Below are 24,540 nucleotides of genomic sequence, written 5' to 3'. Positions count from 1 at the left end.
ATAATATTGACAATACGCCGCATTTTAGCATAGCTTGTTTACTTCACTTCCAACAAGGAGCACCTACTGGTCATAAATGTCCACTTTGGCTGTGTTTTCATGCTTCAACTCATCTCAAACTAAATAGTTCCCCTCTGTCAACATAGGTCAGTAACTGATGTTCATCACTTATCCAGCTTGTCCCATTGCAATTGTTAAACTTATATTTATTGGCATTGTCATCTTGGAGGTGGAGCTATGGAAGAAGATTACTGAGGACTCTTGGGCTCAATTTTGGGGCTGGTATTGGAGGCCCATGGTTGGACGAAAATCACATAATGCACCCTCAACGCTGTAACATTGTAAAGCTGGACTTATTGGACACGTGGCCTTTGTCAGGTGTTGTTGAATACCTATTTTCTGGCTGAAACCTATTCATTTGAGCAGCTATTACAAAATGCTTACATTAAATGAAGATGTGCTATCATCCTCAGTCTTATGCGTTCTCTTTCTGGCACCGCTGTTAACAAAACAATGCAATATCACGATATCAGAATCATAAAGGATGACCTGTCATTTATCTGCATCGTCTTATACACAGAAGCCAGCGAAGCAAGAGTATTGCGGCAACTGCGTGCAACGGCTGCACTTTCACGACACAAAACGACACCCCTCAATCCATTAGATGTGTGAAAATGTCAGTCCCGGCATCTGGTGTGATATTAAACATTCTTGGTGGACAGTGACAGTAGTTTCAAACGATGCTGGGCGAGGGTAAGTGAAATCTGAGTTTCCAATCAAAATCTGTCCTGTCTTTCAAGCATTTCTTCTACACAGGGGCTCCCCAACCCTTGGTCACGGCTGTGGTGCTACTTCAGTACGCTAAATGATCCATCCTGTGTCACACAACGGTCACTCTTAAAAATACAGAGGCTGAAAAATCCATCCATCCATTTCCCGATCCGCTTATCCTCACAAGGGTCGTGGGGGTGCTGGAACCTATCCCAGCCGTCTTCGGGTAGTAGGCGTTGGACACCGTGAACCTGTTGCCAGCCAATCGCAGGGCACACAGAGACAAAAAAAAACATCCGCGCTCACACTCACACCTCGGGACAATTTTGAGTGTTCAATCAGCCTGCCATGCATGTTTTTGGAATGTGGGAGGGAACCGGGAGTACCCGGAGAAAAGCCACGCAGGTGCGGGGAGAACATGCAAACTCCACGCAGGGAGGCCGGAGCTGGAATTGAACCTCTGCACTGTGAGGTTGACGCGCTAACCACCGGACCACCGGGCTGCCCAGGCTGAAAAATTCAATATACAGTATATATTTTTTACAGGCAGTGCAAAAGGGGCTAATGAGTTGCAGGTATCAGTGACCAACCTCTGACTCTGACAGCCACATTTCTCTCCCGTCCCCCCTGTGCTGTGATTCTTGTCAGTCCTCACATCCTGACAAACATAGAGTTTAAAAATTCATTGGCTCCTCAGACAAGAGGGGACATCCTCTCTGGGACAGGCTTACAAATGCTGATGGCAGGTGGAAACCAGCTGTCTGACACATCATGAGCATGTGTTGTTGTGATCGAGCCCCAACCATCTCATGGCATTGTACAAAGTGATGTTGTTTGTTTTGTCTGCTGTGAAGGGACAAAAGAACGGGGAAAATAATGAGAATTGAGCAAATGTGACATCATTTTCAGGCGAGAGCAAGTGGCAGAATGGCCGCCACCTGAGAGGGATAAAAATGGTTTTATTTTCTGATTAATTCATATTCCACAAAGGCAATATTAATCAGACTGGGGGGGCCATGGAGAACATATTAACATAAAGAAAATGTTTAACTTGAGTTCCCCTTTAAAAAATGAGTGGAGCTGCTTAGATTGGTGGTGAGTGAACCACTCCCACAATGGCGGAGCCCTTCCACTGTCAGATAATCCTACCCTGGTGCAAAATTGCATTGCCTTACCAGAGCTTGAAGTTAACAAGAGCAAAAACAGGAGACAAGTTTGTTATGCCAATATATATATTTTTTTTACTGGGAAACATTTGTTTCACTGTTAAAGATACCAGTGTTGACACAGAATGAAGCGCGATCAAATAAGCAATGGAAAATGCAACAGGTGTCATATTTTGCTTGAGTCCACATGGGAGAGCCAGGTTTGAATGGAGCTTTAACTATAGCCCTCACATGGGTTCTCTGTCTTTTTAATTGATTGATTCTCTTCCTAATACAGCCCTCCCATTTGTTCAGGATTAGGACACATGCTCAAGATTTCCACTGTCTGGATTTTATTTATTTATTTTTACATGGCCACCGTCCCGCTATACATGCCAAACCTTACTGCACAAGTAGAAAAACATGTCAGTGTAGAAAGCCGGTGAATGTAGGCCTACACACTGAAAAATGTATGAATTGTTTTTTGTTTTTTTTTTACAAATTGAATATACTTCATTTGACAGTAAGTGGAAGAATTGTTTCAGCATGGTTGAGTAAGTGAGTGAAGGTTGCCATCATCCTGCTCGCCCAATTAGGGCTCAGTTCTTGAGGTGATGCTGGGGCATTGAAAGGGCCAATCAAAACCATCGCGATGTATCAGAGAAACGATGAGTTCACGCCGCGGTCACATTAGTTCTTGATTAGACACATTGGGCAACGGTCCGGGATGTCTCTGGTTAGAGCCAAAGAAAAGGCAGTCATGCCCGCGGTGTTTTAAAGTCTTCTGTATGAGACTGTGACTGGGATTGTTCCACTGTCTGCATGTAGCCATTTTCCTATCATGGAAATGAGCTTGTGAGTTCAAGCATGCCTGTTGTTACCCGGTGGGTATGGCTCCATTTGGTATTCAAATGGGTCAAACTGTAGTGATTTATTCATGCTCTGAGTCATAAGTGCCACTCAGCCTGACAGGAAAACTCCAAGCTTAGCCCCTTACTGAACATAAATGTGATTTGCATTAAATATAATCCACCAGCCCCATCATATAGCCACTACATTTCTCCCACGTACTTGAAGTGACATGTGTCTTTTACTTCCTTTCCGATGTAAATCCTTAAAACAGAATCTAGCTAAAAGCGCCAACAAAGTCCACTCACCTGTCACTTTGGATAACTAAGGTAACTTTCTTTAAAAAGTCAAAAGTGCTTAGATTCAAACTGTATTAGTGTGGCACAGTCAAGCCATCTTATTCAGGTTACGGTACAAATTTAAACATGTTTTATAACGGCTTGTATTGGGCTTTGGGACACAATACGGTAGTTATTACAGACAAAGTCTACCTAGCAACAAGTGCTAAGCAAATGTAACACCGGTGTCGGATATGACCAGGAAAAAAAATAAAATCTGACCAACTTGTGAATGTTGAATAATGTAACAACGCAATGGCAAGTTGGACTGGTGGTTCTGCCTCACTGTTTTCAGGTTAAGGGTTTGAATCACAGCTTATGTGTGGAATTTATACGTTGGCTTTATCGAAGATACTAAATTGTCTACTTGTTTGTCTGTATGTGCCCTGTGATTGGCTTGTGGCCAGTCCAGAGTGTACACTGGCTCTTGCCCAAAGTCACCCGGGACAGCTTAACCATATTGTGACCCTAATGAGGGTAAGGGGTATAGAAAAAGCATCAATGCTGGATTTTTTTTTTGCTTGCTAGTTAGCCATCTAATATTTGATTTGCGTATCTGATTCGCACAAACATGCTGAAGGATTCTTAATTTTGAAATGAAAGGATGAGCTTTATGTCATGTTTTGTATTTCAAACAGCAATATTCTTCTGGAAAAAGATGCCTGTTGACAAAAGCGCTCTGATCTGCAAGCAGCGCTCTTTGCTTCCAGCTGTTCCAACGCACACACATCGCTGCAAAGAAAAGGTGTATTGTTCACTGAATTCAAGCATGAGATAAAAATGCACGAGATCAAAACAAATACACACGGCATTATTTTGAGGCAGCTCCCTTGTGGGAGTAGAATATGATGGAAGAGGACACCGATGAATAACAGTGAGAGGTCGACATTGAATTGATTTGTCGTGAAGGTCTTTGCAAAAAATAACTTGCTGGATGTTTTTTCTTTCAAGGTCGCATGACACCTGCACAATCTAATGAGAGGGGTAGAGAGCCCTAGAACAAATTCTGCCTGCAGTATTACATCAATACAACCACAAAATAACACAATTATTACTGTCTTATTAAAGGAAGAATTTTTGTACAGCTATTGAATTAGATTCCGGTCGACAGTGCAGTTGTACCTCAGTTTGTAGCAAATGATTGTAAAGAATTTGTATCGTCTCCATGTTTCCTTGCATGCAAAAATGCCTTTAATCCCAAAAAAAAAAAATTAACACAAAGCAGTTTTCCAGTCTTGTTTTGTTGACAACACAGCTAAATAAATAACGACGGGCAGCTTGGCTCTGTGTCTGCAGTGAAGGCAAATGGCCAAGTTATGTAATCTCTGCAATTACAATGCAGAAGCTCAATACTGCACTGTAACCACGGTCATTAGAGTCACATGGTGATAGGCTTCGAACAACCGGGACAGGCAGTTAAAATCAACCACCCAAGCAAATAACAAATGAGCCCTGTGTTCACTAGAGAATATACAGTTCATTAAGATTTACAAAATCTATTTGGAAAAAATATGAAGTGGGCAAAAAATAAAAACACTCCACAGTGCTCAAGAAAAAAAAAAAGACTTTTTATGAACCTTTACATTGCCCTCCTATTTGTTCATTCATCGTGACAGTCGAATCATTTAAGACAAAAGATGACAACATTTTAAAGCGGTTTGATCTTGGCGATCTTACTCTCCGCCTGGAAATGTGAAATATTTGCAAATGATTTACACATCCGATGAATTATTTATCAAGACTTTATAAAATCATTATTATCCAGGGTCATGGGTCGGCAAAGAATAGCCAGGGTGGACATATTTAATTCTTATTTCTTTATTTTAGGCCAGCAAGCGTATCATCAAAAGTCCTGCGAATATAAACTGTTCCTGTCTTTCATTCATATATTACATAATATTGCATTATATAACTGGATAATTATTTATGACATTACCAATTAATTAAATATGTTAGTTTTTTTTTTGTTATTTCATTGTGAAAATTATTGAAAAAAACGATATAACTTCATCAATGAAATGCAAAAATGAAATGTGGGCCTACAGCACACAAATTATTCTTCAGTATATAAGTAAGGATACCACTATTGCAAAAGTGATGTAGAATTGGCGGCCTAGTGGACGACTGGTTAGCATGTCTGCCTTATGGCAGAGGTGCAGGTTTCGATTTTGGCTCCGGCCTTCCTGTGTGGAGTTTTCATGTTCTCCCTGTGCCTGAGTGGGTTTTCTCCAGGTACTCAAGTTTTCTCCCACATTCCAAAAACAATCATGGCAGGTTTATGGAACACTATAAATTGTCCCTAGGTGTGATATTGAACGCGGATGGTTGTTTCATCTCTGTGTGCCCTGTGATTGGCTGGCAACCAGTTCAGGGGTCCCCTGCAATTATTTGACTAATATCTTAAATTTGCCATATCGGTTTCCGCAAATCCACCTGTCAATGGTGACTGAAAATGGGGGTTGACTCTTCAATTCGGGCCTGGGAAATCCACAGTAATTACACTAATACGGCACCCTCTCAGCAGGCTCATTTGTTTGGGTTCCAAAAGAGTCGAGCAGATGGTCCCCTGGACTGGGCCATCTTCCATATTCATGAGATGAAGTTTGACCCCGTCAGTGTTGGAGGGCTGACCTCTAACCTGGACTCTTTAGGATATCAATAGAGTATGAAGGGAGAAGTATCCCCGCCAGCAACCCAACCCCCGCCTCAATTGCACAGCTGAGCAGCCGCCCGCTCCGACTGAAGGCATTTGGATCCGTGTGAACCCCACAGCAGACCCCATCCGAGCAACGCTTCGCAAAAGTTCCCAGGCTCTGTTGGGGCATCGTCTCTCCATACGAACATCTGTCCCCATCATGCTTTGCGTTGATGAGTGTGTGGGACCTTGTGTGCTGAGACAAGAAGCATGGAATCAGCCAAATTATGTCACAACTCGTCAACGATGCTCCAGAGCTTGGCAGTGAGCTTTGACCTCTGAGCAGGAGGCTCACAAGAGCCTGAAGGATGTAGGTACATATAAATGCGCCAACTCGAGCAACAGAACTCATAGGCCCGTGTTATTAACTTGATTAGCTCATCGGGTGGCTTCATTTCAAAGCCTAAGGCCTTCTCTGCCCGCCTAAACCCAATCAGAAGCACTGACCTACTTTTACAACCTAAATTCTACTTTGTTATATTCGTTCCATGAAACTGTATTATTTTGTTCCCAACAGTCTCATCTCTGCCTTTCATAGCTTTTCTCTCTGTTCCACTGCCTCCAGTATGTGTCTATGTGGATGTCCGATATGTTGTCCAATTAGATTTCAGCCTCTACATGTGCTGTCATGCCAATCTAATCTGCCCTGCTGATGTAATTTATTACAATATCGTATGATCCGATTTCTGGATCACCTCACACAGTCAGCTAGCTGGCTCACAATAATGTCAGGTTGACGAGATTTTGGTCAAGGCAAAACCTTGATCAGAAAAACACATCTGTAGTGATCTACACACACGAATACATATTTAACATCTCTGGTACATATGATGTGTTTTAATTCCAACTTTTGTGTTTTTGTCAGGCGGAGTGATTAACACATCCACCTCACAGTCCTGAGGGTGGGGAATTTGCAAGTGCTTGTGTTGGTTTTCTAGAGGTTCTTCCACTTCCTCACACATTCCAAAAACATGTTCGACTGGATCTTGGCAATTAACACAGAATAGCAAAGGCTAGTGCATCTATGAGAGGGAGGGCTGCGCCGCTGTGGCAATGGGCTCAGAAAACTTTTATCATGGCTAATCAAAGTGTTTCATTCTCTTTTAATACAGTGCTCTCGTCGTGCACTTGAGTCTCAATATGGTGGAGGTACATCTGCACCATGAAGTGGGCAGTTGGAGACTTTCCCCCAACCCAGTTATTTGTGCTCCTCCCTGATAGCTGCGCCGCCCAGTGGAATGGTTTTAAAAATATAATACGATGATTCAGAGGGTGCGGCCCGGTGAGGCCACAATATTAATGCAGTGATGGATCCTGAACATGGGCTTAATTATACACATTTACCAGTTCTGTTTGAACTTGCAACCTGCTCGGTCCACTGGTCTGCATTTAGAATTTTTCTTCCACCGTCTCACTGCATTGACCAAGGCTGCAGAGTCAATATCCCATTGATGTTGTTTGGAGGTGGGTTGCAGCTGTATGATCAATGCAGCCATTACACGGAATAGGAGGCTTGGGGTACATGGTGGGGAACACAAGGTAAATAGGTGGAAAACGATCCCACAGGTGTCGGAACAGGAAACGCTGCATTAGACCCGTAATGAAGCGTTGAGAAATGGCAGCTTTTGCTGTTAGACTGCCACACTGGAAATATCATCAGTGATATAACTGTTGCTTCAAGCTGTTCCAATTACCAAAGGTCTGCTCGAATAGTTAACCCTTGGCCTCACACAATAACCTGTGTCAGTTCATCAGCCATTTAACTGACATGCCTCAATGAACTCGACTTTCATCGGTTTAATGTCGTTGAAGCCGTTAGTGGAAATGCCTGCACTTGTTTTGCATGTCATTTATCACCCTCACAAACATTATAATGTTGATGCATTCATTGGATTCTTTTACAATGCGCCACGACAAGTCATCATGAAGCACTGAGGCGGCAGACGCGTCGTGCAGGGTTCGTTTGCCAGCAAAGCGATGAAGAGAGACCAAAAAACTATTATTTAAAAAAATAATAACAATAAATAAACTAAAATATATAGATCTGCTCATATATATTTAGCAAGGTCGCACTCCCTGTCAATCAGGGGATTTTGTGGCGATGATTGATTGGTTGAGCTGGGTGCTTCCACAACGAAGAAGGAGGAGAAAGTGCACCCGTCATTATTCATTCCTCTCATCTATATTCATAAAGTCATTCATATTCATCAGCGGTTACGCAGCACAGATTAGGGAGCTTGTACATTTTCTGCACATCATCTGAGAGGGTGAGGAGTCGAGCTGACATCCTCCACTTTGCTGTGAACTTTCACAGTTTTAATAGGACAATACATCACTTTGTGAGATTTTTTTTTTTTGCTGGAAGCCACAGTAAGAAAAAGCATTTATTTAATTTTTTTTATGGGACTGTAAAATGAAACTACCAAAGGATAGTATTTGTACTTCTGTACCCCACCCCTTTTTAGTACAATCCACATTGTTTGGATAACAATAACAGCGTAAGTTCTAATAGACAATAGAACTTCAATTAATCATTGGGTGTGTCGTATACTTGAACACTTCTCTCTTCTAAGTACACCCACACTCTATTATCGAAACTTTGTGACATTTTTTTTCCACATGAACACCAAATCACAACAACCCAAGAGACGGCAGAGATAGCCTTAATTCCGTCGCGGTGACCCCATTTCACAATTGCATCATTTTGTAGAAAAACTTCCCCTTCCTCTATATTCCGAATGTGTCCTTTTGCAGCATGATGTTCCTCCTCATTTCTTCTTTAAATTGTTTACCTTGCAATTCCAGAGAAGAAATATCATCAGGTGAATGAGGTGGGTGAAAAATGTGATGAAAATACCCTCTTTGCTGTAAATTACTCAACTCCCTCACTCCCTGCTCCTCCACTAAATGTGACGCAAGTATAAAGGTGAGATTTACTTTCCCGGGCATTTGGCCGAATGAGATTAACCTCATCATGTGCTTTGACTCATCACATCGCTTTCCTTGGAACCGCGATAATGACAATCAGATTATTTCACTTCTGCGGGACCCTGATAACAATCCTGCTCATTTGAATCAGGTGTGTGGGAGGAGGAGGCAACATATAAATTGTGCAGGATGGTGGCCCTCGATGACCAGAGTTTGACAACTGGGACAATTTTGCGTGAAAGGTGAGCATACTGTAATTTTAGCTACTGTTGTTGCTGCGCTCTAATGTATTGTCCACGAAAAGGCATCCACATGTTTCAGAGGTATATCCATTTTCTATAGCGTTTATAATTCATATATATATATATATATAAATTTTAAAATGTATTTTTTTACATATATATATATATTATATATATATTTATTTATTTATGTTTTTTTTTGTTTTTTTACAAACCAAAACAATAAAGGCATTGTTGAAAATTCTCTGACAGTGTCAATCAACCTGGGCGTCATTGCTGAGTAGAGATATTGTTTGATGATTTTAAAGGCACCTAGATTGTGAAAAAAATAATAATTGGATTTCTTTTGTCTGCGCTCTCGCTTTTGTCCCAACAAATTTCTCTTTCAGCGCCGCAGTAGCTATTCAAGATCTATTGTTGAATAGTACATTAATTATGGCCAGAACAATAAACAACCATTTATTGTTGTTTGGAAAGATTGTTAGAGGGGAAAGAAAAATGTACTGCTTGTTCAGCATGTTATGTATTATTGCATCATTACATTTTCTTTTCTCGCAGCAGCTGATAAACAACACAATCAGTATGATGGCAGCTCTTACGCCTTATCATCAAACCTTAATGGGAGTTTACCATATGTTATAGCTGACTGGGATTAATGAGACTTTTATTATCTCAAAGTGAATTGTATTAGCATATAACCAGGAGGCATTTACAAAGCCATGCATAACTATCTACTTGCTAAATCATCGGGTAATGAACCACAGCGTGAAAGTAGAGGTGACATTGGATTTGAGATCCAGAGGTGGGCTTGGCCACATTTTTCTGCAGCAGATGTTCAACCTCTGTTTGCTACTGCATTTGGGATGACATTCAATCGGCGTTGCTTTCACCTTGTACTTTCTTTGACCTTTTAATTGACATCCATCCATTTTCCGATCCGCTTTCTCCTCACAAGGGTCGCGGGGCGTGCTGGAGCCTGTCTCAGCTGTCTTCGGGCAGTAGGCGGGGGACACCCTGAACCAGTTGCCAGCCAATCGCAGGGCACACAGAGAAGAATAACCATGCGCCCTCATACTCTCACGTAGGGACAATTTGGAGTGTTCAATCAGCCTTCCATGCATGTTTTTGGAATGTGGGAGGAAACCGGAGTGCCCGGAGAAAACCCACGCAGGCCTAGGGAGAACATGCAAACTCCACACAGGGAGGACAGAGCTGGGATTGAACCCACGACCTCTGCACTGTGTGGTCGACGCGCTAACTACTGGACCACCGGGCCGCCCCTTTAAAAAGAAAGAGCAACTCTCAAAAATGAATATTAAATAATAATTTTTAATTTTTGTGTCATCCAGTTCCACACTATGTGTGGGTTGCAGGTGGGGGGGGGGGGTTGGTTGGGGGTTGGTTACTGTATGATATGTGGCCACATGTGGAAGAAAATTGATCATTTGCCCTCTGGGCGGATCCAAACTGATCATTGCATCATATGTCCTGCTACTCTAGTCAAAGCCGCGATGGAAAAATTGATGAATAATTGATTTGGCTTTTAATGGCTGCATTTGTCTGTGTGTGCGAAAACATGCTGTGGTAATATTTGTTATCCATGCTGTACTTGACCAACAATTATTTCAAACGTGGTTCCTTTGATATTCAAATGTGGCTTTTTGTCAGTACATGGTCGGCTTTTGTGTTCGTGTTGCAGGCTATTCACTCAACGCTACTGTGCAGGGATGTCATCAGCTCAGCAAGTCAACTTGCTACTAACGTTATTCCTGCAAACCTAATTAACTGTATCATAGCATCATCTGCAATCCTTTCAACGTATGGAAGGCAGCGGCGGAGTTGTGAAAGTATAAATATTTATGGCCTCCATTCACTCGCGAAGTGACAAATAGACAGAATTAGCAAGTCTAATGCTTTGCAATGCGGCAGAAAAACTGAAAACGGTCTTGAAAATATCGGTGGGTGTTTGTAGCAGGTTTTGGAGAGGTCTGTTTGGGATGGGCCTTATGAAAGTGTAATAGCTGCAGGTGGTAGCAAATCTGCATGACATTATGTTCTTCTCCTGCTCCTCTCTCTCTCTCTCTCTCTTTCTCGCTCTCATCACATCTTGCTCCCCAAAACTTTTAATGAGTCATAATCTGTGCATGGCAGTGATTAGATTTAATGAGTGTGCCAACAACCTTGGGTTGACACAAGTCAGTTGCTCCGCACACACTCGTCTGTGACTGGACTTCAATTCAGATGCGAGTGAATATAAGATGAAAGCACGCATGGTTTATTTTCCCGTTTTATTTCATTTCAAAACCCGCTGTTCGGCAGGGAATGGCAAGACTCGATTGGGAAGATGCAAAAAGGGGGGAGGCTTTCATATTGCAATTCCGTCGTCAAAATTTGCTCTTTCAACTCCCAGGAGACTGAGCTCCTCCAGGATATCAAGGCTGCTTGTGAAGACAGAACAGGAGCAATGAAGGGTGAATCCAGGCAGCAGAAGCGCAAAGACAAAGCAAGTACCACGTTAGGTAGTTATATGGAGCAAATTAGCTGTCTATAGGCAACAGCTCGTCAAAATAGATTTGCCTGCCTGCATTACAAATTAATGAAACCGCAGAGACGCTACAAGACAAGCAGATTAATTATCCAGAGTTGCACTTACAACCAGACAAGCTATTGCATATTCATGATAAATCCTCTTTATAAATCTCCCGTTGCGCATTTACGAAGTGGCATCAATGAAATGCCAACCTATATGTCTCGTTCCCTTATTTGTTCTTGTCTAGCTTTCGTTTTGTGCGTTCACACAAGTCATTGCCTGCACTATGCACTTGACAAGCGGGCCTTTGTCAGACAATGAGGGATGAGGGGCTTGGGGGTGGGGTGGAGCTGAGTGCCACGTCTTGGTCCGTCATGAGCTTTTTCAGTAAATCAGCGCTAAGTGAATATTTTCTCAAACTCAAACACGTGCAAGCGTTGCCATGATCTGTCCTCGTCCTTGTTCAGGGTCACACTTAGCTGAGAGGCGCTCTTATTACACTGGGCATGGCTGTGTGCAGCCACCTCGCAGCAGAAAGAAAGGGAGTCGCTTGGACTCGCTGACACCACCCTCAACTGGTTTAAATCTCACGGCGCAGATTACCTTTCTCGTAGTAGTTACATGGTCCCAGACACACACCGTCGCCTCTGCTGTCTGCCAGAGATTAGTCCGCTCCTAAAACTAACAACTCTGAGCATCACCTTTCACTCACCTTTCAAGCCAAAAATCCATCCATCCTTCCATTAATTTACTACTCAAAAAAAAAAGATCTTAACCTTGAATTCAACATGCAATTGGTATTCAATTAGTTAAGGTGTGTGAAATGAAGGTGATTCAATCAAGTAGGATTTGCATAAAATCTGGTCACCTTTACATTTAATAGAGTCGTTCAGGTTGGACTAACTCGGCATGACAAGAACAAACGAGTAACAGTGGGGAAAGGTCAACAGCTGTGCCGTTTGCAGTTGCTGACTGGTTGGCACATTCGTCTCATAGTTCAGAGGTCATGGGTTCAAACCCGAGCTCCACCATTCTTGATGGTGGGCGGCATCTTGAAAGCGTCCAATTATACCATAAGATGATCAGTTTTGTAATAATGTCAATTTTCAGTGAGATAGAATAAAGAAGACTGATGGTTGCAGACCCTTTTTTACAACTTAGACAATATGTACCACCACAGGCCTAATTACTGGACTGCAGAGTAACTGTTGGTTCCTGTAATAGGTCCAAAGTAATAAAAGTCAATGTTAAAAAAGTAGTGAGGAAGAGTATTACCTCGAATGATTCCTGTCCAACCATTTTCATCTCATCCAACACACCTGGCACCTTATTTTTCCCAATTCTGGAGAAGATGTCCTATAAAAATTCAGAATCATTAAAACTCTGCAGATTTAAATCTGGGGAAAAATGTTGTTGAGTGACCAAGAAACTGAAGGGAGACTTAAATCATGTTGGTGCTCCTTCCAGACAAAGCAATAAAGGAATGACAGTTTGCTGAGTCAAGGGGAATGGCGTTTAATGTATCGTTGCCCGTCTAGGGCGGGTATGCCGAAATACCCGAGAGGATCAATGCAAAAGTTCCCCTGTAGATACAAGTTATTAAATATGAAATGGTAGTAGGGGTGGGCATTTGATGAAATGTCAGTGAAAAATACATTTTGCTTCTTTTTTAAAATCTCTTTTTGAACCCCTATTTCAATGACTTGTTGTTACTTTCATCTTGTGACATCAGGGGTAACATCAGGGGTGTGCCGGGGGAAAGAATTGTCCATTGTCAATTGCATGTATTTGGACAATCTTGAATCAACAGCACCTCTGCTTGTTTGAGTCAAGTACTGCACTTTATTTTGCTTAAACTGGAGCAATTCATTTTATCTCGTCTACATTTTTGCAATGTTAACAATACATTTGTTCATAAATAGGCCCATCCCTAAACAGAACCACTCTGATTCATTCTGTCAGTATTGCAAACATATTTTATAATGTATTATATGTCGTGAGTGGAGGGGGGGGGGGGGGGGGGGGACTCTGGACATGATAATCCTTTCGCTCCAGCTTCACTGTCATATGAGCAGAGCTTGCTCTCCACCCTCTCGTCTCATGAGAGGAGCCATCTATCTCCCTTTCACTCGCTCCCACAAATGGACCAACCAGTCCACTTAATTCACCCAATGGAGAGACTAAAGACCCAGAACAGAAAGAGATGGAGCAGGCAGAGGTTCTGAGGCGTGCTAAGCAAATGGGCAAGATAACAATCAGAATGTTATTGATAGGCGGCCCGGTGGTCAAGTGATTAGCGCGTCAACCTCACAGTGCCGGGTTCAATTCCAGCTCCAGCCTCCCTGTGTGGAGTTTGCATGTTCTCCCTAGGCCTGCGTGGGTTTTCTCCGGGTACTCCGGTTTCCTCCCACATTCCAAAAACATGCATGGCAGGCTGATTGAACACTCCAAATTGTCCCTCGGTGTGATATTGAACGAGGATGGTCGTTTCATCTCTGTGTGCCCTGTGATTGTCTGGCAACCAGTTCAGGGGTCCTCGCGACCCTTGTGAGGATAAGCGGATTGGAAAATGGATGGATGGATGGATACAATGTCCCAACTTAATTGGAATTGAGGTTTCTATCACTGATTAATGATCTAAATGAGAAACGCACCAAGGCTTTAGGGGATTCAATTTGTCACACTTTATTTGGTGGCATCAGAACATCAAACAAAGTAGTGTAGTTAGTAGGCAGGGAATAATTGTCACATGTGAATTGAATTGGTCTCATGTGCTTATATTTCTGTTTTCACTGAGTGCCATTTGCACTTAAATGCAACTACCGTAAGTGAAATACTATGTTCCAACATACAGGAAGTTCACATGGTGGGCAAGGGGGTCACATCGCTCTAAAAGCCTTGAGCTGCTGGTTGTACTGATCAGCGAGTTCCCGGGCTGTGTGGAGCTGTTTTTCACACCACTTCAACAGAGCCTGCTGCAACATCTTTACACGAGCAGCCTCGAAGTGCTCAATCTGCAAGACAACATATCACTCACAATAAAATTTATGTAAATTCTAATCTCTAAATTAGGCAATTTACCTCCTGTTTTGCCACTTCGCAAACGTGACTGAACTCGGTCTCTGCTGCTTTCTTCACCTCTTCCAACTGATGAACATGGAAAGTGGGTCATAATTATTAATTAGTAATATGTCAACAACACCTTCCCCATCAACAGCCTTGAAGTCCATAAAAAATTGAAAAAAAGAGAAAAAAAACGCCTCCCTTTTTTCGCTTGTTTGCCACGCTTGCACAAGCAAGACTCTACTGACACCTGCTGGCCAAAATCTATCATTGTCCTAGGATGCAGACACTCACAGGAGGCTTCTTGACTGGTTTGGCCTTCTCTGCATTCTTTCTGGCAGTTTCCAACTCCACTAGTTTACAGGTCCTCCTGAAAAGCATCTCCTGAAATTGAAAACTGTGTGACTTATTAAAGCCAAAAGGAGGTTTATCATTTGAACGTAGGACGTGACATACTTTTTCTGCTTCCTGATAGCGTGATTCCAGATCCAGGCCAAGGCCAAGGGTGCTCACATCATTCTCCGCAACATTTGTCATATTTTTCTGCATGTGCAAAACAGAGTAACAAAACAATATAATAAAAATCACTAATACGTTATGATAATATATTATGTTTTTTTTAATCTGGAAAGGTAAATTACCTTCATTGATTCAAAGATGGCTGATAATTTTACACAAATCCTATATTAATAAAGAGTGCAGAATTAGTCCATCTTATTTTTCCAAGCAAGCACTTGAACGCGAAGTTTCACTTTATGTCCTTGTGACAGTCTTGAGACCAGTGGAGTCTTACTTAGAAAAAGCTGCTTTGTCAGGATCATCCTCCGATTCCACACACAGATGCAGGGCAGCTGCAAAGTGCCCACAGGCCACTGCTATTTCTGTACAAACACACGAGGGTGTCAAGCATGAAAAATGAAGTGAATTACGAAACGATTGCAAAAAAAGTGTGTTTGGTTATGTGTGATTGGTTGAAAATTGTGCTGGAAAAGTCAAGCATGCATCAAATTTAGTTTCAACACCATGATTGCCAACCCTTGCAAACTCCATGCAGCTATTCATGACAAAAGCAGTGGGAATAAATCCCACAATCATGGTGGCAATGCTATGTTAAAAAAAATAAATCCTAAATCGGATTAGAATATCCTCAACCCTGAAGTTTTATTCGAAATGACAGCTGTCTGTGCCTTTCCTGCACTTAAATGTTTGTGACATGATCTTACTTTGCTCAGTTAGCACCACATCCAGGAATTTCTACAGAAAGAAGAAATCAACATAAACAAATCAAAAAATGCATTAAGTCGTGTGTCTAGATGTACATTATCAGGCAAACAAGGAGAATGCCACTCACATCCGCTGCGTTTTTGGTACAGCCGGTTAAAGCGAGATTGATGTCCCGTTTGGTTTGAAAGAACTCATCAACATCCTGCAAAGGCAATCAAGCACACAGTTTGAAAAAACAAGCACAGTAGGATGGCTGAAATGCTGTCAGTTCCGAAAGAGTTTGACCTTGTGGCCTTCTTTTCTCATCTCTTCCACAGCTTGACTCAAGCGATTGAAAATGTTTTTTCTGGCTCTCTGTCGACCTGGCGGCTGCACATATAGAAAGACAATCACCGACCGGTACACAGAATTTCCTGGATAAGCCTTGGAAACATAGCATACTGCTAGTACATTCTTATATTAAAAAATGGGTCCATTTGAAAGATTGTACTATATTTTATGGAGTTTTTCCTCAGACGATTTGGTAATTCAGTATTCCGAACTGACAACGTGACATTATTACGGTGATATACCTTTACAACGTTGGGTGTGATTATATTTGTGAATACATATCAACATTTTTGCTTGCGTTTCAGATGACTGGATTGTGCAAGTGGTCATAGAGTTGTGGTTGGTCATTTATTGCCGTTTGTGATACACTAATACTGTACTCACTTCAGAGCTGGTGAGGAAACTCTCCAAAGCTTTGTTTTTTCTGAGTAGGTTGTGTGCTGCCACCTGGTGGAGAAATGTCTCCAGTGCGGTACAGTATGGCTTAAACTCTTCCAAACCGAGGAAACCTGCAGGTTAAAAAAAAGCCCCTTGGATCAAAGTATTGTTCTCAAAACCCCACTCAAGAGAACCAGCTTTCATAGGACGAGTTGAGATGTTTGGCTCCGACATGATGTTTTTGTCGTTGTCCAGATTTGCTCACCAAGCTGTCTGATGATCTTTGCTGTTGCGTTCATCTGAGCCTTTGCAGGAAGAGGAGGAAACTTGGTGGGGGAAAAATAGGAAAACAGCTTTACGATGACTCATTGTTTTCCAAGACAATGTTGAATGGTCTTGATTGATTTCATGCCATTCATGGATATAGCAATATTTAATAAGTCAGCGATACACGACAAACACAACGCCTTTTACTCAAACCGGCGTTAGAAGTGGTGCACTATTAAAAAAAAAACACACTTCCGGATGATTCAGCTGCATTGATTTGAAAAACATACTATTTGGGGATTTGGAAATCATGAAATATTAACACTGACTATGACTCCCTGTATCCCGGGCACATCCTCCTGAGTGAACAGGTTCTGCTGCAGCCACTCAAAGTCCTCATAGGTCCGGTCCACGTGGTACTCCCCGGACCCAGACAGCTAACCCCAACAGCAGAGACAAGAGAGTTGTGTTATGACACCCAATAGCCAGATTTGATCACATTTTCTGCATTCGCCTGCATTCTAATGAGATCCAGTCCAAGAGCTGGTGCAAAAGCGGGAAATGGGTTTATAATAAGTGCATTGAGTCGAACTGAATCACTCTGCTTGAATTAAAATGTACCATTCTTGAATCTTATAAAACCCCATTGAGATTGAGATTCATCTTTCATTTTATGCGTGAGTGTATGTGTGTGTGTGCAAAACATCTCTGTGAACGAACACATTTACATTACTGAGGGTATTGTAAAATGACAACTCATTGCATTTTACCCCTCGAATTGAGCTGTGCCATATCGACTCAAATCGGAATCCCACTCAATAGAATTGTTCCACTTATTTAAAATAAGCCATCCTTAAAATGTATGGCACTCTATATTTGTTGTTCAAATCCCATATATTTCTTGGGAACAAAATCATTATTTCAGTTCAGTGCTTTTTCTGACATTTTTGTTTGGTGGTGTGCTTGTGAGAATCCCTCAAAGGTCAAATATGTGCCTGCCTCGAGACAACCTAAAAAGTGTGTTTGAACATTGGAACTTGGCTGTGGTACTGTTCCAGCTTCACAACAAGTCCCAGTAATTGGAACTGTCTGGTGCTTAGTGCAGGCCTTTTTCCTGTGTAAAGAAAACAAAAGTCTTTATCTCCAGATGTGAGCATCATCAAATGAAAATGTGCCAAGTCAGCAGGACTTTTATTTGGTTACCGGTGTTAACTTACGTACCGACATTCTGCATAACAGTACTGAGGCTTGTATCTCAATACGTCTTGAAGCAGTCGGAAAACATTGCTTCACATTCTACCATTTCTGGTGCACAGTGAATGTAATTCTTCTTTCTTACTTTTTGAGACACAATGAGAAAGGTAAGTCCATCCCCATCTTGCAACACCTCTGCAACCTTAACGCTATGACCATGGACACTCAGACAAGGCGGCTCTTCTTTCACTTCTTCCTGTAAAAATAAATATTAAGTTGTGGGTCAACTTCGAATTCAGTTTAACAGTACACAAAGGTTCACATGAAGTCCATGGTAACATGCAACCAATGGCTGTCACATGACTCGCAATGTTGTCAGGAAGAACATTTTCAAAAGACTTACCATCATCGTCAACCTTCCGAGGCAATATTTTCAGTCCACTTTGTTTTCTGCTTCAAAGAATGCTCAAAAGTCCTTATTTGTTCACAGGGAACATGTGCATGAACGCTCTGAAAATCGTCCGTCAGACGGGCTGCAATGCGCTCAAGCTGCAACTGCTGAGAAGGCACAGGATATCCTTTGGGTCAAAGTGCACGCCGCCTTAATGAGAAACGGAGTACAACTGTGCCAAATCTGAAGTGCTGGCCGTGAGGGGGAAAAAAAGGAGTAAATGGTGTGTTAGTCAGTAACTCGGACTTTTAACACACCCACATGGGATAGGAGGGCATGACTGCCCAATCAGTGACTTGTATAGAAGGGTTGAATTTACAAGATATCCAATAAAGGAGGCAGTAGAGTTGACAAAACATTAACTTAATAGTTCAGTCCGACTTTATTATCACAGAAAATAAAATACAGGGTATTCATAACCACACTGAAATAACATTTAAATAAAATACTCATCTAAAAGTAATCATTTTCATCCCAAACAGGTCTGTCAAAATTGTAACAGCCGTGTGGTCCCTCCTCATCCTCGCCATCATGAGTGAAGCTCCAATGAAAGGGCATCTCATCCAAACCATCAAGATCCTGAAAATTGACGAAGAAACTCTCCTTGTCATCTTCCATCGAGTCCACTGAGGCCTCGTTTTTCAGGAAGACGTCATGGCCCAAAATGTCATACAGCCTCCTCTTCTTCTTGTTGCAGAGCAGCAAGTATGCTTCAGGACACAATGAAGGCAAGACATTTTAGTGGACATCAACGATCTCATATTTGTGTTTTGGTTTTATTCATAAATATAGACAATTAATCAGTTTTACGGGTCATCAATTGCGGCAGGGCCCCGTGTATATATATTATTCATGACCACTTGGGAGCATATTTTGGTCGTAGCTGGGAATTGCTATGATATGCCGTGTTGTGATCATCAAATTGGTCCTTTTAGAGTTTATGGAATGCCCAATAAAGTGAATGTTGTTACAAAATCCAAATGACATTTATTGACATTCAGAAAGCTACAATAAAAAGTACAAAGGATAGCGGCTGTGGTAGAGCAATGCAGTACTGTCATGTTTGAATTCCACGGTGGTGTAAAATATCAGGTCTCCTGTCAACGATAAAGTACATACCTTCAACAATCTCCCTGAACGTCTTTTCTGCAGCAGCGCCCGTGTTTTTATCAGGGTGGTGCATAAGCGCAAGTTTGCGGAAAGCTTTTTTTATCTGGTCCTCACTTGCCGTTGGCTCCACGTCCAGTATGTCGTAGTAATTTTGTCTGATCAGTGAGGCGGCTGCAGGCAGCACAAGTGACAACAAGAGCAGGAGCGCGGTTTGTGCTACCATATTTGGACGCTAACGTTTGATTTTTTTTTTAAACAAACGAACAACTACGTGACTTCGACAGTGCACTCCGAGTTGCCTCTCACAACTGTGTGTTTCCGTATATTTTCGTCTGACAGCTCAGAGGCTTTTTTAGTCAAAGCCTCCGCATACACGAAAACGTATTCTAACGCAATTGAACATCCGTGCCACAGGGGGCAAACATGCACGTCTGTGATGAGCGCAGAAGAAGAGCGTCCTGGAAAAAAAACTACTCAAATTCTATGGAAAAAAACAGCACGTAGGCCTCAAATGACTTCAAACCCTGACGTGTTCATCACAAAGTAAAAGTATCGTTTAGGGTTGGTGTGTATCACGGTTGCGTGTTTCAACGCGGTGGAGCACTTTCTTTGATACTGTGCCGGCATCTATTAGGTAAGGCAGCGTTTGTTCTTGGCGAACGAGCAACTACCCTGGACTAGCTAAGGTTAGCAAGCACAAGCTTACGAACCAACGTTGGTTGTCCAACAATGACACGAAATTAATGCAATTTTAATTCAACACGTCAAACGTATTTTTATCACGGGCCTCGCTGTAGTTTGGTTTGCCATGAAGGCGGTCGGTTATGACAGTAAAACTAAAAATGTATAATCACGGGGGCGGGGGGGGGGGGGGTGGAAATAATGATAACGCTATAAATTCCGATTCGGTACCTAAATTAGCTATACGTTCACGTTTGCTACAGGGAGAGAACGAAATGTAAAAATTCTTTTTTGCATAATAGGGACGGATATGATTTTTAAGATGGAGGCGGCATAAATATTTCATGTTGAGGAAATCAAGAATGCGGAACAATAGTGCGATCCGTTGGAATGATGCTATAAAAACAAATAATTGCGTGTTATTTCTTTCGCTCCATTTGAGCGTTACATGCGGTTTAAATGCTATTGGAAGCTGCAACAACTGCTAATATTCAAGTTGGTGTTAGGTCATTTCAGGTTTGACACTCTTGAAGCATGTTGCTTAGCATGACGTTTGCTAGCAAAAGGGCACTTCCGGCCTTTCACCACCTAGCCGCCCTAAGCACAGTTAATACTATCACTGGAAACTGATGTATTTTTACTTTTGGGGGAAAAAAAGTCTAAAATTGAGTTCCTTTATTTGTTTTGCAGGTCTTACCAGGACGAGGCTCCAGTCAAGGGAAAAAGCAATCAATTATTTACTTCCCTGTACATGTAAAGGGTCACCAAGGCACTGCAGACTCCATACACATGAGTGCAGTATTCTCCTTGAGCTGGGCCCAGCGCCATGCCTGATCGGGACGGCTCCTACCTGTCAGGTGGTGGTGGGAGTGGTGGCAATCTGAGCGAGGAGGGAGGACCAGGCTCTGCTTGCACTACAGAGGGCAGAGGGGGTTCAGGAGGGGTTGTTGGTGGCATGGGTGGAGGAGGGGCATTAGGCAATGGCAGTAGTTGTGGGAATGGGGGAGGTGCGGTGCAAGGAACTGGACTAACACCAGATGGGGTGTGCAGGGATTTTATTCGCAATGTCTGCAAGAGAGGGAAGCGTTGTCGCTTCAAGCATCCCGACTTTAACGAGGTACCAGACTTGGGGGTGCAAAAGAATGAATTCATCTTCTGCCACGATTACCAGAACAAAGAGTGCCTGCGTGTCAACTGTCGCTTTGTACATGGATCTAAAGAGGATGAAGACTATTATAAGAAAAGCGGAGAGTTGCCACTCGCACTGAGAGGGAAAGTTGCAGCGAGACTTGGCCTCTCCCCCACTGATCTGCCGCATAGCAGAGGGGAGGTCCCAATCTGCAGAGACTTTTTGAAAGGGGAATGCCAGAGAGGCAATAAGTGTAAATTTCGCCATGTCCAAAAAGACTATGAATATGAGGCTGCCAGGGTTATAGCAGGTGGTGTGATCGGACCTGGTGCAAGTGGAATGGTGAGTGCAGGAAGTAGCATCAGTGGTGGAGGAGCCGCTGGAGGAATCAGTGGGGGGATTCCAGGACTTGTGGGAGGTGTGAGTGGAAATAATATAATTGGGATGGGCTGCCCGAGCTTGGGCGGTTGCAGAGATCCAAGCCTCGCAGGAGTCGGAGGCGTTGGTGCGGCAGGAATGAGCGGCTGTCTGGCAATAGGCACCTCAGGACAGAGGCGTTATGACAGGAGCTCTTTGTCAGTGTACGACCCCTCACTCGAGAGTGGGGTTTTCGATTCCACAAGTCTGGACAGCTCATTGGAGCAGACTGCCCTCCAGATCAAAAGGCGGCGGTTGGAAGGCCTGCGACTTGGAGATAGCAGCGTCAGTGGCCACTACGAGCTCGGAGTCCAGGCGGCCTTGCCTACACGCCCTGTGGAGTACAGGTTGTTGGAGGAGGAGAACAACCTGCTGAGGAAGAGAGTGGAAGAGTTGAAGAAACAGGTTAGAATGACAGCACTCGGAGACCACCATTTAAAACCTGGAAAATTGCAAAGAAAGAGAAAAGGTTTTCGTGACTTTTTGTTTTGTAAGCTTTGGGGCCTAGCCCTGCCGTAGAGAACTCTGCGGCTAATTAATTCCCCCTCGATGTGTTAAACTGCCATGGTTACAATGCCAACTACTGATTTTTTTTCTTCAAGTATTGGTGGATGCTATCGGCAGATTCGATGTCTGATTTTTTTTCTTCAAGTATTGGTGGATGCTATCGGCAGCCGCCACTGTCCAGTAACTCAAAATAAGGCCGCTATCGGTACTGACCATCCCTAAATAATATGACAGACAGTTAGTTCATTTATCTGCTTCAATCAGAGTTAACTTCATAAACACTTTGACTTGCAGTTGACCTCACAGTGCAAGAGGCGTAGGGTTCGATTGCGGCTCCAGGCTCCCTGTGTGGAGTTTGCATGTTCTCCCCGTACCTGCGTGGGTTTTCTCTGGGTACTCCGGTTTCCTGCCACATTCCAAAAACATTCATGGCAGGTTAATGGAACACTCTAAATTGTCCCTCGGTGTGAGTGTGAGCGCGGATGGCTGTCTGTCTCTGTGTGCCCTGCAATTGGCTGGCAACCGGTTCAGGGTGTCCCTGCCTACTGCCCGAAGACAGATGAGATGGGCTCTAGCACCCCCGTGTCCCTTGTAAGGATGAAGAGGATCGGAAAATGGATGGATGAATATGTAAATGTGAACTTGTAGACACTAAATAAATATACAAAATGTACATAGTCTACTGGCAGACCAAAATAATTCCGAGGTTGCCACCCGCACCCCGTCCTAAATTGCATTTGACTACATTGCAATGTCCATTTAAATTCAGTAAATTTGTCAGCACTAAGTCGAACTGCTTCTGATTCTAATCTCTATCCCCTCTTCTCAGGTTGCCAACCTCATTGCCACAAATGAAGTTCTCCTGGAGCAGAATGCCCAATTCCGAAGTCAGGCCAAAGTGATGACGCCTGCCCCCACTGAGCAGACCCTGGCAGCCCCCGTGGGTGCCGTCAGCTCATACAATCACGGCATCGCCCAGACTCACACCACACTGAGCAGCACCGGGCTGCAGCCTCGACCTGTCACCCAACAAGACCTGGTGGCGTCCACCGGTGCTCCCGCGGCGCCCCCGACAAACGCCGCCCCCCCGACGGCGCCGCCCCCTCACCTCAACCCCGAAATCACGCCGCTGTCGGCCGCTCTGGCGCAAACCATCGCCCAGGGGATTGGGCCTCCCGTGTCAATGGCGCCGGTGGCCGTGTCTGTGGCGCCGGTGGCCGTGTCCATGACGCAGCCTCCGCCGGGCATCACCATGAGCCACGCTACCACGCCCATGGTGTCATACCCTATCGCCAGTCAGAGCATGAGGATCACCACTCTGCCTCATATTACCTGATAATTGGTTATAAAGCGATCTGTGGAGGTCTTCAAACTGACTTTCAGGCTGCAATGAAAACACCGAAATGATGTGACAAATACAAGAATACGAAGGTTCAAATTTGTTATACTAAAAGCATAAAGTTAAAATAATACACTAAATGTGCTATGCATCTCTCTTTTTGTGGCTTGATCATCAGCCAAAAATTGTTTCATAAATATAGATGTGTGATGTATGATTAATATCTACGCTAATTGTTGGTTTTGCCTTCATTTTTCCGTGGTAAATTTGATAGTTGCCCGTCAGAATTGTAGTTACATGAAGTTCACAATAAACATTTTTGAATACATAATCACTTAATTTCAAAGTCATTTGGGGCTGGGGAAGGTATATAGGCACACTGACCCTAATGTACAAGTGCTACATGAATTGAATGGATAAATAAACTTTTTCAGTTCCTTTTTTAGTAAATCAACTTTATTCACAAGGCTCACGACCCTTGTGAGGATGAGCGGATCGGAAAATGGATGGATGGACTTAATTCATCTTGTGTTATGGGTATTCTGGTATAACAAACTATTTTTCACGTGTGGTGTTATTTTCTGATGGAATGTTTTTCTATTGCGGGTCAGGTTAAACCTGTTTCACCCACCAGAGGGCAGTAGAGAGTATTGGACAGTACTGTCTGCTAATGATGCAATGGACTTGAGTTTTTTTCCTGATAATTATGACTAATGTACACGTAAATATTTTTGTTGAAAGGTGAATCCCGCGTATATGTTCACGCCTGGACTAGACCCATCAACATTTAAGATCTGAAAAAAGACAATGCAAGTGAGTACTGTACCGTCTTTCACCCGGGGCATGCGCGCGCACACAAAATAAATAGTGTGAACACCAGGAGCACCAGGAGCAAAGCATTCTTCCAACTCTGCCTATTGAGTTTAAAGGGTGGGGTCACGTTGTATAAACT

General features: G+C 43.0%; 3 protein-coding genes across 3 annotated transcripts; 1 reads left to right on the top strand and 2 right to left on the bottom strand.

Moving 5' to 3' along the window:
• Positions 1 to 14,158: 14,158 nt before the first annotated feature.
• LOC147201289 (sorting nexin-6) lies at positions 14,159 to 18,620 on the bottom strand. The gene is made up of 14 exons (XM_086118178.1): positions 18,358 to 18,620; positions 18,100 to 18,210; positions 17,090 to 17,197; positions 16,759 to 16,819; positions 16,500 to 16,624; positions 16,071 to 16,154; positions 15,913 to 15,987; positions 15,785 to 15,815; positions 15,355 to 15,442; positions 15,203 to 15,242; positions 15,018 to 15,104; positions 14,856 to 14,945; positions 14,580 to 14,645; positions 14,159 to 14,512 (listed from the first exon to the last, which is right to left on the bottom strand). Exons 1-14 carry the CDS (start codon positions 18,361 to 18,363, stop codon positions 14,378 to 14,380), a joined length of 1,107 nt encoding a protein of 368 aa, XP_085974304.1. The 5' UTR covers positions 18,364 to 18,620; the 3' UTR covers positions 14,159 to 14,377.
• Positions 18,621 to 18,768: 148 nt separating this feature from the next.
• LOC147201288 (dnaJ homolog subfamily B member 9-like) lies at positions 18,769 to 19,892 on the bottom strand. Its single transcript, XM_086118179.1, has 2 exons — positions 19,525 to 19,892; positions 18,769 to 19,115 (listed from the first exon to the last, which is right to left on the bottom strand). The coding sequence occupies exons 1-2, from the start codon at positions 19,736 to 19,738 to the stop codon at positions 18,859 to 18,861; spliced, it is 471 nt and encodes a 156-aa protein (XP_085974305.1). The 5' UTR covers positions 19,739 to 19,892; the 3' UTR covers positions 18,769 to 18,858.
• An 89-nt stretch (positions 19,893 to 19,981) lies between these two features.
• zc3h10 (zinc finger CCCH-type containing 10) lies at positions 19,982 to 23,919 on the top strand. Its single transcript, XM_086118177.1, has 3 exons — positions 19,982 to 20,149; positions 20,887 to 22,147; positions 23,079 to 23,919. Exons 2-3 carry the CDS (start codon positions 21,023 to 21,025, stop codon positions 23,583 to 23,585), a joined length of 1,632 nt encoding a protein of 543 aa, XP_085974303.1. The 5' UTR covers positions 19,982 to 20,149; positions 20,887 to 21,022; the 3' UTR covers positions 23,586 to 23,919.
• The last annotated feature ends 621 nt before the right edge of the window (positions 23,920 to 24,540 follow it).

This window comes from Hippocampus guttulatus, chromosome 8, assembly GCF_054856545.1.
Source record: "Hippocampus guttulatus isolate MCC_2025c chromosome 8, RoL_Hgut_1.0, whole genome shotgun sequence".
Taxonomy (NCBI): Eukaryota; Metazoa; Chordata; class Actinopteri; order Syngnathiformes; family Syngnathidae; genus Hippocampus; species Hippocampus guttulatus.
Note: the sequence above shows the minus strand (reverse complement) of the source record. Positions and strands in the feature narration are given on the sequence as shown.

Excerpts from the sequence above, each read along its gene's own strand:
- zc3h10 (XM_086118177.1), top strand. The coding sequence starts at position 21,023 with ATGCCTGATCGGGACGGCTCCTACCTGTCAGGTGGTGGTGGGAGTGGT. Across the intron at positions 22,148-23,078 it reads TGGAAGAGTTGAAGAAACAG|GTTGCCAACCTCATTGCCAC; the intron begins GTTAGAATGACA and ends CCCTCTTCTCAG.
- LOC147201288 (XM_086118179.1), bottom strand. The coding sequence starts at position 19,738 with ATGGTAGCACAAACCGCGCTCCTGCTCTTGTTGTCACTTGTGCTGCCT. Across the intron at positions 19,116-19,524 it reads GTTCAGGGAGATTGTTGAAG|CATACTTGCTGCTCTGCAAC; the intron begins GTATGTACTTTA and ends TGTGTCCTGAAG.
- LOC147201289 (XM_086118178.1), bottom strand. Across the intron at positions 16,820-17,089 it reads CCGGGATACAGGGAGTCATA|TTTCCTCCTCTTCCTGCAAA; the intron begins GTCAGTGTTAAT and ends TCCCCCACCAAG. Across the intron at positions 16,625-16,758 it reads AAAGATCATCAGACAGCTTG|GTTTCCTCGGTTTGGAAGAG; the intron begins GTGAGCAAATCT and ends TTTAACCTGCAG.